Raw genomic sequence first — 13,311 nt, forward strand, 5'->3', positions numbered from 1 at the left:
AAAAGAAAGAAAGAAAAACAGAATAGAGAAAGTGGAGGTGCTGGAGAAGAAATAGAGAAAGATGCACATAAACGTGCAGCTTGTTTGGCTGTTGGCTGTATCTCTTTGGATTCCCTTGGAGCTTCCAGCCTTCTGTGCTGCTTTTTTATTCATTAACTTTGGGTTTGGGGCTGTGTTTAAGTAGAAAGCAAACAGTCTGAGCTCTCTTCATGTCCCTGGCTTTTGATGCTGACTGGTTCTGTAGGCTTGGACACCATAAGGTGCTCCCACCTAGAAGGTGAAGCTGATAGATTGAGTGCTAGGGACCCTTTTTAAAGATCTTACGAATTCAAAGCGAGCACCGAACCCTGGTGGTCAACCTCCCATTGTGCCTTCTTTGCTGTACCTCTCCAATTTCATAAGTTAATTAAGTTTTATATTTTTCCCTTTTCTAAGAGAGCGTCGTCTTCAAAATATAATTTCTAGCTTCGCTTTCTCCCCCCCGATGTGAAATAGGATTGGGAAGAAAGGCAGAACTGACGTGATTCTATTTCCTTTATGCAAAAGTGGGAAGAGGTGAAAATACAGCAAAATAATCCTGAATTGTTACTAGGAGAAAGAAAAGCTGTAAAAATAATGTTTTCTCTGTTCATTCATGTTTTCTCAAGCATTGAGGTACCCCAAATCCTCCAAATTATGTTATCATAATATTCTACTTGTGGCGTTCTTCAATCCTTTGGCAGTTCTTCAGCCTGAATGAATTATGTTTAATACAAGAAATTATTTGAGTCTGAGAAGAAATTTGCCCCACTCCCACTGTGGCAATTGAAAATAAGCAATAATTTTCAACACAACTGGGAAGAGTTACTTTGTGATGATTTATCTATAATTCTCTTCACTATTTCTTCCTATGCTTAACAAAAACCCACGTATTTTTACAGTTTCTCATCGGTTGGGTGTTACTAATTTTTCTTAGTGGTACATGAAATCCAGATACTTTTTTATGAGCTCTAGGCTCTTGTAAATCAAAGAACTGGGGCTTAAATGCCTGTAGATATGGTTGTACATAAAGGCATAAGGTGAAGTTGTTTTGAAATGAGTAGTAGAGTAAGAATCACTTGGTCACTTTGGGGGGAAAAAATAATCTAAGTTATATTGAAATTTCTTTTCTACTGGAACACTAACTGTGTTACTAATGCAAACCAGTTCCTGGTATGTAATCATCCCAATTTGTTTGTCAGCTATTGTATCAGTCACAGGCAGTGGGATCACTCCAGAAGAATATTGGGTTTGAGATACCAACTGTTACTGAAATTTCAATTGGGTTCAAATTGCTTTTCCTTCAGACAAAATATTCTGTGGCCAAGTGCTTCGAAACTATTGCATGCAGATGGTGTTGGGTGGTAGAAGTAGACCAACTTTTTTTTGCCTTCATATTTTATGTTAATTGAATGATAGAGGAACTAAAAGATGGAAGTGGCTCTTGGGATGTGGTTAGTGGGCATAGTTGGGTTGGGTTGAACTTGGTGATCTTTCCAACCCAAACCATTCAATGGTTCTGTGATCTCAGTGGTCTTTTCCAATTCTGATGATGCTGTGATTTCTAAGAAGAGTTGTTGGCAAGACACGTGGTGGATAGTGAGAGTGGATAGTGATAGGACAAGGGGGAATGGTTTTAAAATGAGACAGGGGAGGTTTAGGTTGGATATTAGGAGGAAGTTTTTCACTCAGAGGGTGGTGAGGCACTGGAACAGGTTGCCCAAGGAGGCTGTGGATGCCCCATCCCTGGAGGCATTCAAGGCCAGGCTGGATGTGGCTCTGGGCAGCCTGGGCTGCTGGTTGGTGACCCTGCACACAGCAGGGGGTTGGAACTGGATGATCATTGTGGTCCCTTTCAACCCAGGCCTTTCTATGATTCTATTCTACGTGCCATGGAAGTGGCATGGTGACTTAACAGCAGAGCTGAAGTTCTGCTCGGTGCCTGGAGGAGGCCCTCCCACCCTCCTGTGTGACACGCTGTGTTTTCCTGCACTTTCCCTGCTTATCCTTTTGGTACAAAATTAGATTTTGAGAGTGGATAAATGAATCTTCCACTATCGTCTAAACTTAATTAGAAATCCATACTGCTATGAAATTTGTGCTGTATTTTCCCTGTATTCAGGATGAACAGTCTACTTATAATGGCTATTTCTAACCAAACATTCTATGTAACTGAATTAATTAAGTCCGAGGAACAGATTATATTAGGGGAAATTAAGCTTTAAGTAAGCAAACCATTAACAATTATGATACTAAATTGCCCGTGACACAGATTGGTCAGGTTTAAGAACATAAAATGTTGTCGGTATGTGAGAAGTAAACTGCAGAACTCAACCTTGCCATTCTTTCAGTCTGTGTGTGATGTGCAGCCACTCAGTTGATCTTTGCAAAAGAAGAGCTCCAACAGGTAGGCAAAAGGAACACCGTGGATGGTCTAGAAGGCCAATTATATCCTGTGCTGCATTAAAAGAGGAGTGGCCAGCAGGGACATGGAGGTGATTGTCCCCATCTGCTCGGCTCTTGTGAGGCCCCATCTGCAGTGCTGTGTCCAGGCCTGGGGCCACCAGTAGAGGAAGGACATAGTGCTCTTGGAGCGGGTCCAGAGGAGGGCACTGAGATGATCAGAGGGCTGGAGCAGCTCTCCTGTGAGGAAAGGTTGAGGGAATTGGGCTTGTTCAGCTTGGAGAAGAGAAGGCTGTGGGGAGACCTCATTGTGGCCTTCCATACTTGAAGGGAGCGTATAAACAGGAGGGGGAACGGCTGTTTGTGAGAGTGGATAGCAATAGGACAAGGGGAATGGTTTTAAACTGAGACAGGGGAGGTTTAGGTTGGATATGAGGAGGAAGTTTTTCACTCAGAGGGCGGTGAGGCACTGGAACAGGTTGCCCAAGGAGGTTGTGGATGCCCCATCCCTGCAGGCATTCAAGGCCAGGCTGGATGTGGCTCTGGTCAGCCTGGTCTGCTGGTTGGTGACCCTGCAAATAGCAGGGGGTTGAAACCAGATGATCATTGTGGTCCCTTTCAACCCAGGCCATTCTGTAATTCTATGATAGTGTTTCTGTAGGAAACATTCCAGGCTTTCCTATTTAGATACCAACTGTTGGTACACAATGTGGTCTTTGTTTGACAGCACATCTTTGCCCACATTCTCAGCCCCTCTTTCTTACACTGCTGGAAGCAGGACGTGTTTTTATTTTGGGGTGTGGTATTACAGTGAGGAATATCTCTGCCTTAAAGAAACACAACAGTTCTGCAAACAACAAAAACCACCTCAGTCACCAGACTGGCTTTAAAACAAAAAGTGAACTCTTCATTGCCCTTCTGCTGCTCAGAAAGGCACTGGGAAGCACCGAGCCAAAAATCAGCCACAAGTGCTGTTTTCATCTCTTTCAGAAGCAATAGTGCTGAGATCACACGCATCTGGTCTGCAGCTTTTCAGCTGCCTTTCCAGCAAACCCAAGTTATGCGCTGCGAAGGAGCTTTCAACTTTAAGAGCATTGCAATCTATTTGTGACAAAGTGATTGTGGTATTTGGAGCAAATGCGATAATAGAAGGTGTTTCTGGTTTTTGTTTCTTGTTTTGCATATATTCATGATTTCTGGAAGGTGACTGCTGCTGGGAGCAGAGATTTATGCTAATAATACCGTATTTTGCAGTTTATTAAGAAAGGGAAAGAAAAGAAAAGATGCCTTAAGTGAATTTAATATCCACCAATAGGTTTTAGGTGAAATGCACATTTCAGTTCGGTTTTGAAATGCATTCAAGATACTGCATGAAAGAGTTAATTTCCTGTTGTGGTGCTGCGATTGATAGTCAGAGGAAATAGGAGGTACCTGGAAAGAACTTCTGATTCCTAGTGTTGCAGAAGTTGCCTTGCTGTTGGCTTGCCTCCCCTCCGCTTTGTTATTTTTGCCCAGGCTCCCTAATCTTTCCCCTTGCCTTTAACCACCTCCCAGTTTCCTGTTCGCTTCTTCCCTCTGTTTTCTGTCCAAAATACAGGCTTGTTTTTCGCTTTTCTTTGCAGTTGGTGTGGATTGCAGGGCAGCGAGCTAAGATGAATGCCATAGCTGTTTTCACAGTCTCTATTATCTTCTGTATTTCATGCCTCTTTGCTGCTCTCGGTGTAAGTTACTTCTTCAAGGAGATTTTGTTGCAAGAGAATTCTTTGTACAGGGGCATGCATTTAGAACTTGTTCATGTTGTGCTTTGCTGTCGGTACGATAATTACAAACACTCCATTGGAGCTCTTTAAAACTGCACTGAAGTCGTGCTTTCTCTGCAGTGCTTAGCATGCACTGAATGCCGTTCCTTGCCTATCGCAGGGAGAGACATTTAGTTTCTTTTGGATATGTGTGGCTTCAAACAATGTGAAGGGGTAACTTGCTTTCTTTTCCCTCCAAATATTCCAGTGCTTTTTCAACTTTGACTTGCAGCATTATTTCACTGTCATTTCTCCAGCCCCAGAAACAACGCGTGTTAAGTATAACTTCACTTTTCAGTAATAGAAAGCATTTTGCTTTTCTTTTGCAGATTGCATTCTCACAACACAGCAACTTTATGGACCTGGTACAGTTCTTTGTGACGTTTTTCAGGTACATTTCCTTACAGACAGCTCAATGTTTCTTCTTTTTTTTTTTTCCGTCGCGTTTTGTTTTGCAGTGCAGTCTTTGTTTTTCTGTTGTTGTTATTGCTCTTTTTTTAATTAAACATCCTGCTTACATGACAGCCCAGAAAATGGAAATTCCTACTGTGTTTAAAGTATTTAATTAGGGATTATGTTAAGAAAATTGTCTGCCTGCGTTCGCAGATGCATCTTGTCCTGTGCATGCTAAGAAAGGGAGCTTGGGGGAGGTGGGAGGCTCTCTGAAGTGCAAAAGTTACTTTTATAATGGTATAGGAGACAGCTTTTGGGTCCCCACGTCCTGCAGATCAAATATGTCATAGAGAAATTGCAGATATTCCCATATCCTCAGGTACAAGTTATAAATCAGTGATTTTTACGGAGTTAAACACGGACTAGTTTCAAACTCTGTAGGGTGGCACCTTTTGATTTCAAACTGAGCTCTGAGAATACGTCAAATATAATCATATAAATTAACACAATTGAAGCTGAATACTCATTCAGGAACTGCTTGGTTAAGTTCTTTCCTTAGTGCAGAGTAAATTGTTGATTCCATAGGAGTGCAACCAACAGACATATTTTTGGTATTTGCTTCCTTTTCCATCCTCCAAAGCAATGTATCCCTGACACAGAGGTTAAGTGAACCCCCAAGCACAGCAGCCATCTCCTTAAGGTTTCATGATCTGATGCTTTAGTCCTTATTTTAGGAACTGGTAATGCTCCACAGATATAAAGCAGTAATTGATCTATAGGAAGAACGCACACAAGTGGGGTTTATGTGTCTGTTTAGTCCAGGACTTACAGCCTGTTTTAAACCATGCAATATTGTGCCCATTTTAAAATGAGCAATGTGAATAACACCTTGCTTTAGATTCCGTGCTGAAGTTAATTAAAGCAAGGAGCTCCAGATGGGTCCTTCAGACAAGTAGTTTATATCAGATCCGAGTGGTTTCTTTCTGCAGTTTGTGGTGTGCTTTGATACAGTCCCAGGTAAACACCAGCTTTGAACCACTGCTTTGTTGGCATCAATAGGCAAAAAGTGTTTAGTCCTTGATCAGACTTAAGGGTTTGTTCCATTGCAGTCAAGACCTCTTCTAAAAATCTTTGTGGCAGGTTAATTTCTTACAAGAACTAACAGAGGAGTAGTTTGGCTCTTCATTTCCTTTTTAATGGCACATGGTTGATTTGTGCTTTCCAAATTAGCCATTAGTTCTTCACAGACCCAGGTCCTCCTGCAGATGAGAGTTTGAAGCCCTTTAATGTGTGTAGCTTGGTTATTGGAAGAGCACAGCAGTTTTAGGCAGAAGATACACTGGAACAGATTGCCCAGGGAGGTTGTGGATGCCCCATCCCTGGAGGCATTCAAGGCCAGGCTGGATGTGGCTCTGGGCAGCCTGGTCTGCTGGTTGGTGACTCTGCACACAGCAGGGGGTTGGATCCAGATGATCATTGTGGTCCTTTTCAATCCAGGCCATTCTATCATTCTATGGTACATGTGTCAAATATCTCAGTGAGCTCATGCTGTTGGAAACACAAAAGTTAGGTGCACCGAAGCCAGGCAGCAGTGATTTTCCTTCCTTCCCTCACTGCTGTCAAGTGGCTCTCCCTGGGAAGTAATGTTTCCATGTCACTTTAATAGCATCTTAACATGCCAGAGGAATAAGAATGCATGTGTTAAGGAGAAAGACAGTTTACTGATCCTTTCCAACCACACATTCATAATGCATTAAGAAGTCTTCATTTCTTCAACTGTAACTACTGCTAGGATCCTCTCCTAGTATTTTATTTTACATTCATTCCTACTTGCTAAGGAACCAGTGTATTACAGCAGCATGATTCATCTCTGTGTGTAGGGAAACTATTGAAACTCTTGTATTTGTGATGCTCTTGGATGCAGTCTTGTATTTCTAATGCTCTGGGGTGCATCTCATAATCACAGTTGAGTCCAAATTAAAGTATAAAATAAGTAAGAGCTGATAGCCCCCTGTGATGCTAATGAGATAAAGTTGGCTGAAAATTTGCACGCTGAGCAGAGGCGATGAAAATGCTTTCTGCAAAACCTAAGGGCCATTGGTAAAACCACTTTGGAGATACAGACCATCTCTAATGCGAGAACTGAAACGCCTACCACTCGTTGAGCATGATGGATGTGAAAACAGACTCCTTGTCCTGGAAAATGAATGTTCAGAATGACTTTGTTATTCTGGAAGCAACATTTATATGAATTGGCTCTGCTGGTGATGACGTGGAACGTTTCCATCCCATAGGGGCCCCCCCTGTGCGTTGTTGTGACCCCAACACCAATGTGCCATGCCACCAGAAGACACAGCTGTGTCTTGAGGTTCATGGGGAACCTTACAGGGAAATGGGTGTTTTACAGTCTTCGTTTCTTTACTGTTGTTTGCTGTGATTGAGGTCAAGTCAGTCCCTCAAGTGGGCATTGCAGTGCAAGCCACTTTGTGTATCTCCAGTGCAGCTTAACTTATGGAGCATCACAGGGTGCTGCAGAGCCCCAGCTCTCAGTGAGGCACATAGAGAAGCCAGGAACCAGGCAGTGCACTTCTGTGGCATCAAGCAGGATGAAATGTGACTGGATTTGATTTCCATTTAATTTAAGAGTTGGGCTACTTTGGATCACAGGGTGTGAGTATTGCGTCTGGAGGTGCCCTTAGACTCCTGGAGCTCCTTTTCGAATCAGTGTGGCTGTGTGTGGCCATTATTTTGTTTTGCAACACGTTAACTGCTTATTTCAAGCAAAGGAAATGTCAGTGGATAAAGGCTGAGGTACAACAGTGAAGTTGCAGGGTCGTTAATATTGCATTATAATTGGAGCTGCAGGAGAAATGATATTCTAAGCATTGTTAACCTTTGCAAATCTAAATGAATTGCAAGCAGACTGTTTCTTTTTCCAGTTTCCTTCTCTGTTTTCCATAGTGCAACTCTTTAATATAAAATCTTGCCAATTTCTTACAGCAGAAAGTTCGAGCTTTGGTAAATGTTGTTGTTGGTATCTGTACTTTATTTTCCCCTGTGTGCCATCACACCAGTCTATAAGATGTATTTTTCACCAGTATCTCATTGCATACAAAAGATGTGAAAATAGCAAAGCTTTTAAACTCATGGTACTGACCTCCAGTCCTTTTTCTTCCTTTCCTTTTTTTCTGTGTAAAACATTGCATCATTTCATCAGTGCTTCTCCATGTTGTTGGCCAGTTCAGTAGAGACTTAAAAGATAAATATTGATAGGTTTGAAGGAAATCAGGATGGAAAAGCACAGATAAGCACCAGAAGAAACAGCAGAACAGAAGGAGAAAGCGTGGCTTGTGTGATAACTGATAAGGATCGTGGTTGTAACCCCTATTCATCACAGAGAGGAGACCCTGTGCTCCAGAACCTGGAGAGGGTGGCAGCGAGGTCACAGCACATTGCCACTGCTGTTCCCTTTCCTGTTAGCATAGCAGTCCTAAGAAACTCAAAGCAGGGGGACATGCATGCTTTCACTGACTTGCCTGAAAGGTCAGAAGAAGGTAGTGGACAAAACTGTGTGGCCAAAGGGGTCTGCCAAAGGAGCTGCTGAGCCTTACATGGCGTGAAAGACTGCAAACCATGCTTGCTGTGTCCAGGGAAGAAGCCAGGAGGTATGGCAAGGACATGACAGCCAGCATCCCTTGTCCTCTGTGCAAGAAACAAGTGAGGTTGGCCAGATAGATAGATGGCCATAGACATTTGGAGGTTTGGGGTCTAAGAGTGCAAGAGGGTATCATTGCTTTTCTGTGGGCTTTTGTGAACTATCATCACCTTCTCCTTCCATAAGACCTCACCCCGTGCTTTGTTCCACTCGCATACAATACATCTCCTGCTTTTCCTATTGCACTTCTGCTCTGTGTCCTCATGTGCAACACTGACCCCATTTCTTGGCTGCTCCATCTTTTCTTTCATATCTATGCTCAGAACATCCTCCCTGGGATGCTCAGTGCTGCCTCTATCTAAGTCTCCTTGTAGTCTTACCACGATGCTTCAAGATAGAGTCCACTGCAAATCTTGTCTTTTCATGGCACCACAGCATTGATGTGAATATTTATGGCCTGTGCTGAGTTCTGAATATTAAATTGTATAGTTCTGCTTTGGTGCAAAAACAGAAAAAAACTTCAGAGGGAATGGTGTTTATATGATTGTCAAGCAGGTGGTTTAAGGTGCTCTATATTGGTTTTCATGGCTGTAAACATCTGCCCAGTGTTTTTATTAAGTAGGAATGACCTGTTTGCAATAATTCAAACCTGAAGTCATGCTGCAGCTGTTTTATTTAATCTTTTTGCTTATTAAACAGTTTCTTTCTGCAGCAGAGATAAGTGTCTAAAATACAGTCTGGATCTTTTTTTTTCTTCTGTTTTTTCCCCAAGGTAAAGGAAAAGCTTGGAAATATCTGAATGTTATTTCTGACCAGATGAGGAAAATTAAGAATTTTCTGTTCATAAATTCCTTCTTTCCATGTTCTCCTCATCCCTCTTCAGTTACATCTCCACAGTGGTCACACATGGTCCAGCAGAGAAGGGCCATATGGTCTTTGCTCCATTAATTAATCCCATCATTATCCATGCTTATTTCTGCTTTTGGCCTCTGCAGTCTCCCATGGTGACATAGGGATTTGGGGTGAGGTATAAGCACTCTTTTCATTTTCTTTTATACCTATTGACTCAGTGGGTTTAGCTTATAGTTTGTAGAGTTTAATTTAAGTTTGCATATGTATTGTGTCCTTGCTCTTATCTTAGTCGATACAGGTGATGGAAATCAAAGAGCAGTGAGTTATAAGACCTTGTGTCCGTTCCAGGTGAGCCATGTGGATCTCAACACTCCACTGACAACAATTAATTGGGGTATTTCCCATGAGTTCATAGAATCATAGAATGGGCTGGGTTGAAAAGGACCACAATGATCATCCAGTTCCAACCCCCTGCTATATGCAGGGTCACCAACCAGCAACCCAGGCTGCCCAGAGCCACATCCAGCCTGGCCTTGAATGCCTGCAGGGATGGGGCATCCACAACCTCCTTGGGCAACCTGTGCCAGTGCCTCACCACCCTCTGAGTGAAAAACTTCCTCCTAATATCCAACCTAAACCTGCCCTGTCTCAGTTTAAAACCATTCCCCCTTGTCCTATTGCTATCCACCCTCACAAACATCTGTTCCCCCTCCTGTTCATACGCTCCCTTCAAGTACTGGAAGGCCACAATGAGGTCTCCCTGGAGCCTTCTCTTCTCTAAGCCAAACAAGCCCAATTCCCTCAACCTTTCCTCACAGGAGAGCTGCTCCAGCCCTCTGATCATCTTAGTGTCCTCCTCTGACCCGCTCCAGGAGCTCCACGTCCTTCCTGTACTGGGGACCCCAGGCCTGGACACAAAAGTTCATAATAACATCACAGAATGATAGAATATCCCAAGTTGGAAGGGATCCATGGCAATCACTGAGAAGTCCACACAGCATCACACAAACCCTGTGGTTGAGAGCAATGTCCCTATGCTCCCTGAGCTCCAGCACATCGAGGCTGTGCCCACTGTCCTGGGCACCCTGTTCCAAGTCCATTGCCCTATGGGGCAGAGCCTTTCCCTTCCTCCTAACTGACCTTCTCCCCTCAGACAAATATATTAAAACTTGCTTTCCAGAAAGACCTTAAAGCTCTAGTCAAACTGGTCCCATGATAGTAAAATCTGCCCTGGTTCTTGGCACTGGTGAGGCTGCACCTCGAGTGCTGTGTTCAGTGTTGGCCCCCTCACTACAAGACTGACATTGATGCCCAGGAGCGTGTTCAGAGAAGGGCAATGGAGCTGTGATGGATTTGGGGGCACAAGTCTTATGGGGAACAGCAGAGGGAATGGGATGGCTCAGTCTGGAGAAGAGAAGGCTCAGGGGAGACATTATGCCTCTGTACCTGGAAGGAGGTTGAAGTGAGGTAGGAGTTGGCCTCTGCTCCCAGGTAACAGCAATGGGATGAGAGGTGATGGCCTCAAGTTGTGCCACAGGAGGTTCAGGCTGGATATTAGGAGACATTTCTTCTCCAAAAGAGTGCCATCAGACACTGGCACAGCTGCCCAGGAATGGTGGGTCACTGTCCCCAAATGTGCCCAAGAACCGTGGAGATGTGGCACTGAGGGACGCGGTCATTGGGCATAGGTTGATGATCTTGGTCTTTTCCAACCTTAATGATTTTATGATTGGTTGTGCTTATGAATAAGTAGATCTATTTTTTTTTTTTAAGTACAAAAAAAATATCACCTGCCGCATCTAAGTTGGGTTGTTCAATGTCAGCACTGTCTTCAGCAGAAAGATAAGGTCATTAATCCGTAGCTCAGCTCTATTGGTTTGCTGTAGGCTACAGAGAGCTGTTAGGCAGAGCCCATCAGCACACAGAGTAGTAAGAGAGGCATTCAGCCAGGCTGCTTTTGCCTAGCGTCATCATATGGGCAATTCCTTCAGCATTTTGTATTTGTTTCCAATTACTCTTGAGGTTTAATGCATTGAGTAGTTAAAAATGTGTCCTGCAACTCATCAGCCCATTAAAAGTTTCTTTCAGATAGCAATTTGTGATGTGCTTCCAGTAATCATTGCAGTGCTTTCTGAAATTATTAAACGACCCATGTATGTTAAGGCATATTAGTATTCAAGCTGCTGTATATTTTGGCATTTAAAGCTGCCATTTTTACTAGCAACTCTGATGTTGATAAACATTATAGGAGAGTTTAATAATTGGGCCCTAATACGCCAGATGGATTTTCTACTCTCTTCATGAGAATGCATCACATCGTAGTGCTGATGAAGTTTTCCTGCCATTTAAAATTGAAAGTGTAGCTTATTTGGAGAGCTTTAAGGGTACCTGGGGTGGAGAGAATATGCTTTTTACCATGGAAAGGAGTTTAAGGGTACAATATAAAACCAGACAGGGTGTACAAGTTCATATTTTTGTATGAAGCTGGAAATAACCCATGGCATGAAGTGTGCTGGATGCATACCAGGAAACCATTCATGCATTTGTTGAGACCAACTGAGGGAAGATTACTTACAACCATTGCTCATAATTGATTAAATAATTAAGAATTACTTAACATGCTGTTCATCAAATTGAAATTTCTCCAGAAGATGTTAATGTAAGCTCTCCCTAGATTGCAGTGTTTATGCTGCATAAGGGACGTTTACAATTTCTGTAGGCCAATGAAAGCTGCATTTGACTGAACCCGACTCATATGCAGAGTTATGTTCACATTTCCTTGGAATGAAAATGTCTCCAAGGATCTTAGATGACTCTGGATGGTTCTTTTCCTTTCCTATCTGATTTCATATTGGTGTTTTCTGGTGTTATCTTGGTGAGCAACTCAGTTTTCCAACCCTAAAACTGAGCTCATCTCTGGATTTAGGAAAACTGGACTGTAAGAGTTGGTCATTCAGGAATGATAGATGAGGAGAAGTGGTACCAAAGCGTTGTTTAAGGTGGGAAGAGATGGAGGGAGAGGATCTGAGTGAACAGTGGATTTTAGGGAGCGAAGGACGATCGTGGTGGGTAGCTATTTTTGCAGAAGGAAGAAACAGAAGGAAAAGGTAAAGCAAGTCCTGAAGCAAAGGTTTATTTTTAAAGCCATTTTAAAATGGATGCATATTCCTAGCTGGCACAGAGAGCCCTGGGGCAGAACAGAATATTTAACCAGGACATTGCCAGCTATAGACTCTCACTCCAGATCCTTTTCCAACAGAGCACTCTTCCACCCAGCTGATTCTGTCCTTCCTTCCATGCTTACACAGTTGCTTTCAGAGAAAAGGCATGGATAAAAAATTACTTTAAAGCTTCTGGCATGAGGGCAGGTCTTCTTAACTTATTTCAGGATGGTTTAGGCTGAGTAAACCCAGCAGACAGATCTTGACTTGACTGCTTTGGGGCTCTTCCAGCAGATGATGTAGTGCAGTGCAGCAAACAGGCATTGAGGTTTATTCCTCCCCGAGTGCTGCCAAGGGGAGGTAGTGCAAGGGGGAAATATATTTCCATAGTGGCTTTATGGCTTTTGTGGGGATTTGCTGCCTCCTTGTGACAGCACCAAGACGCATGGTGCCGTTCCTCTGAAATACAGGGTACTGTTGTTTTGAGCATTTTAGGAGGAGAATTCATTGGTCTTTAATTGCTAATTTCTTTCTTCAGAAATTCTTGGCTGTGGTGAGAGAAGCGAGGGAAGAAGCAAACAAGGAAAGACTCTGGCATGTGCAGAATTAGGAGATACACATTTCAAAGTGGAATTTTATATGAGGATAAAGACAATCCTCTTAATGCTTCACTCCCTAGCCTTTGTCTCCAAGGGAATAAAGGAATATGCAGAGAGATGTGATCTTACCCATTTCTATCCTAGAGAAGAGCCATCCTGAAGGAAGTTAGGTGGATTTTGACATGCATCTTTGGTTTGATGTGTGTGTCCCTGATAGATGCAGCAGAATGGAGCACATACTTCTTCTAACAGCCTCCTGCAGGTGCTGTGAGTGGTGGTGTTTTTGTGGTCAAATTAAACAGACAGTCAGGACACTTCTCCCCACTGCCTTGAAGATTTAGTTTTATCTCTGCCCTTGCTGTGTACGTGGATGCTGATTATTTTCCTGAGAGCAAAATAGGTGACAGACAAAAGGTTCAGCGTGTGGTCCT

The 13,311-nt window shown here is 43.0% G+C and overlaps 1 protein-coding gene across 1 annotated transcript in view; it reads left to right on the forward strand.

The window, feature by feature from the left end:
• The first annotated feature begins 3,994 nt into the window (after positions 1-3,994).
• The window catches only part of LOC100542221 (attractin-like), a 39,955-nt gene continuing 30,638 nt past the window's right edge, over positions 3,995-13,311 (forward strand). Inside the window, exons 1-2 of the mRNA XM_003206058.4 lie at positions 3,995-4,142; positions 4,550-4,611. Coding sequence (XP_003206106.2) covers positions 4,074-4,142; positions 4,550-4,611 — 131 coding nt within the window. The 5' untranslated portion in view covers positions 3,995-4,073. The remainder of the gene's footprint in view (positions 4,143-4,549; positions 4,612-13,311) is intronic.

This window comes from Meleagris gallopavo, chromosome 4 (assembly GCF_000146605.3).
Source record: "Meleagris gallopavo isolate NT-WF06-2002-E0010 breed Aviagen turkey brand Nicholas breeding stock chromosome 4, Turkey_5.1, whole genome shotgun sequence".
In the NCBI taxonomy this organism is placed as follows: Eukaryota; Metazoa; Chordata; class Aves; order Galliformes; family Phasianidae; genus Meleagris; species Meleagris gallopavo.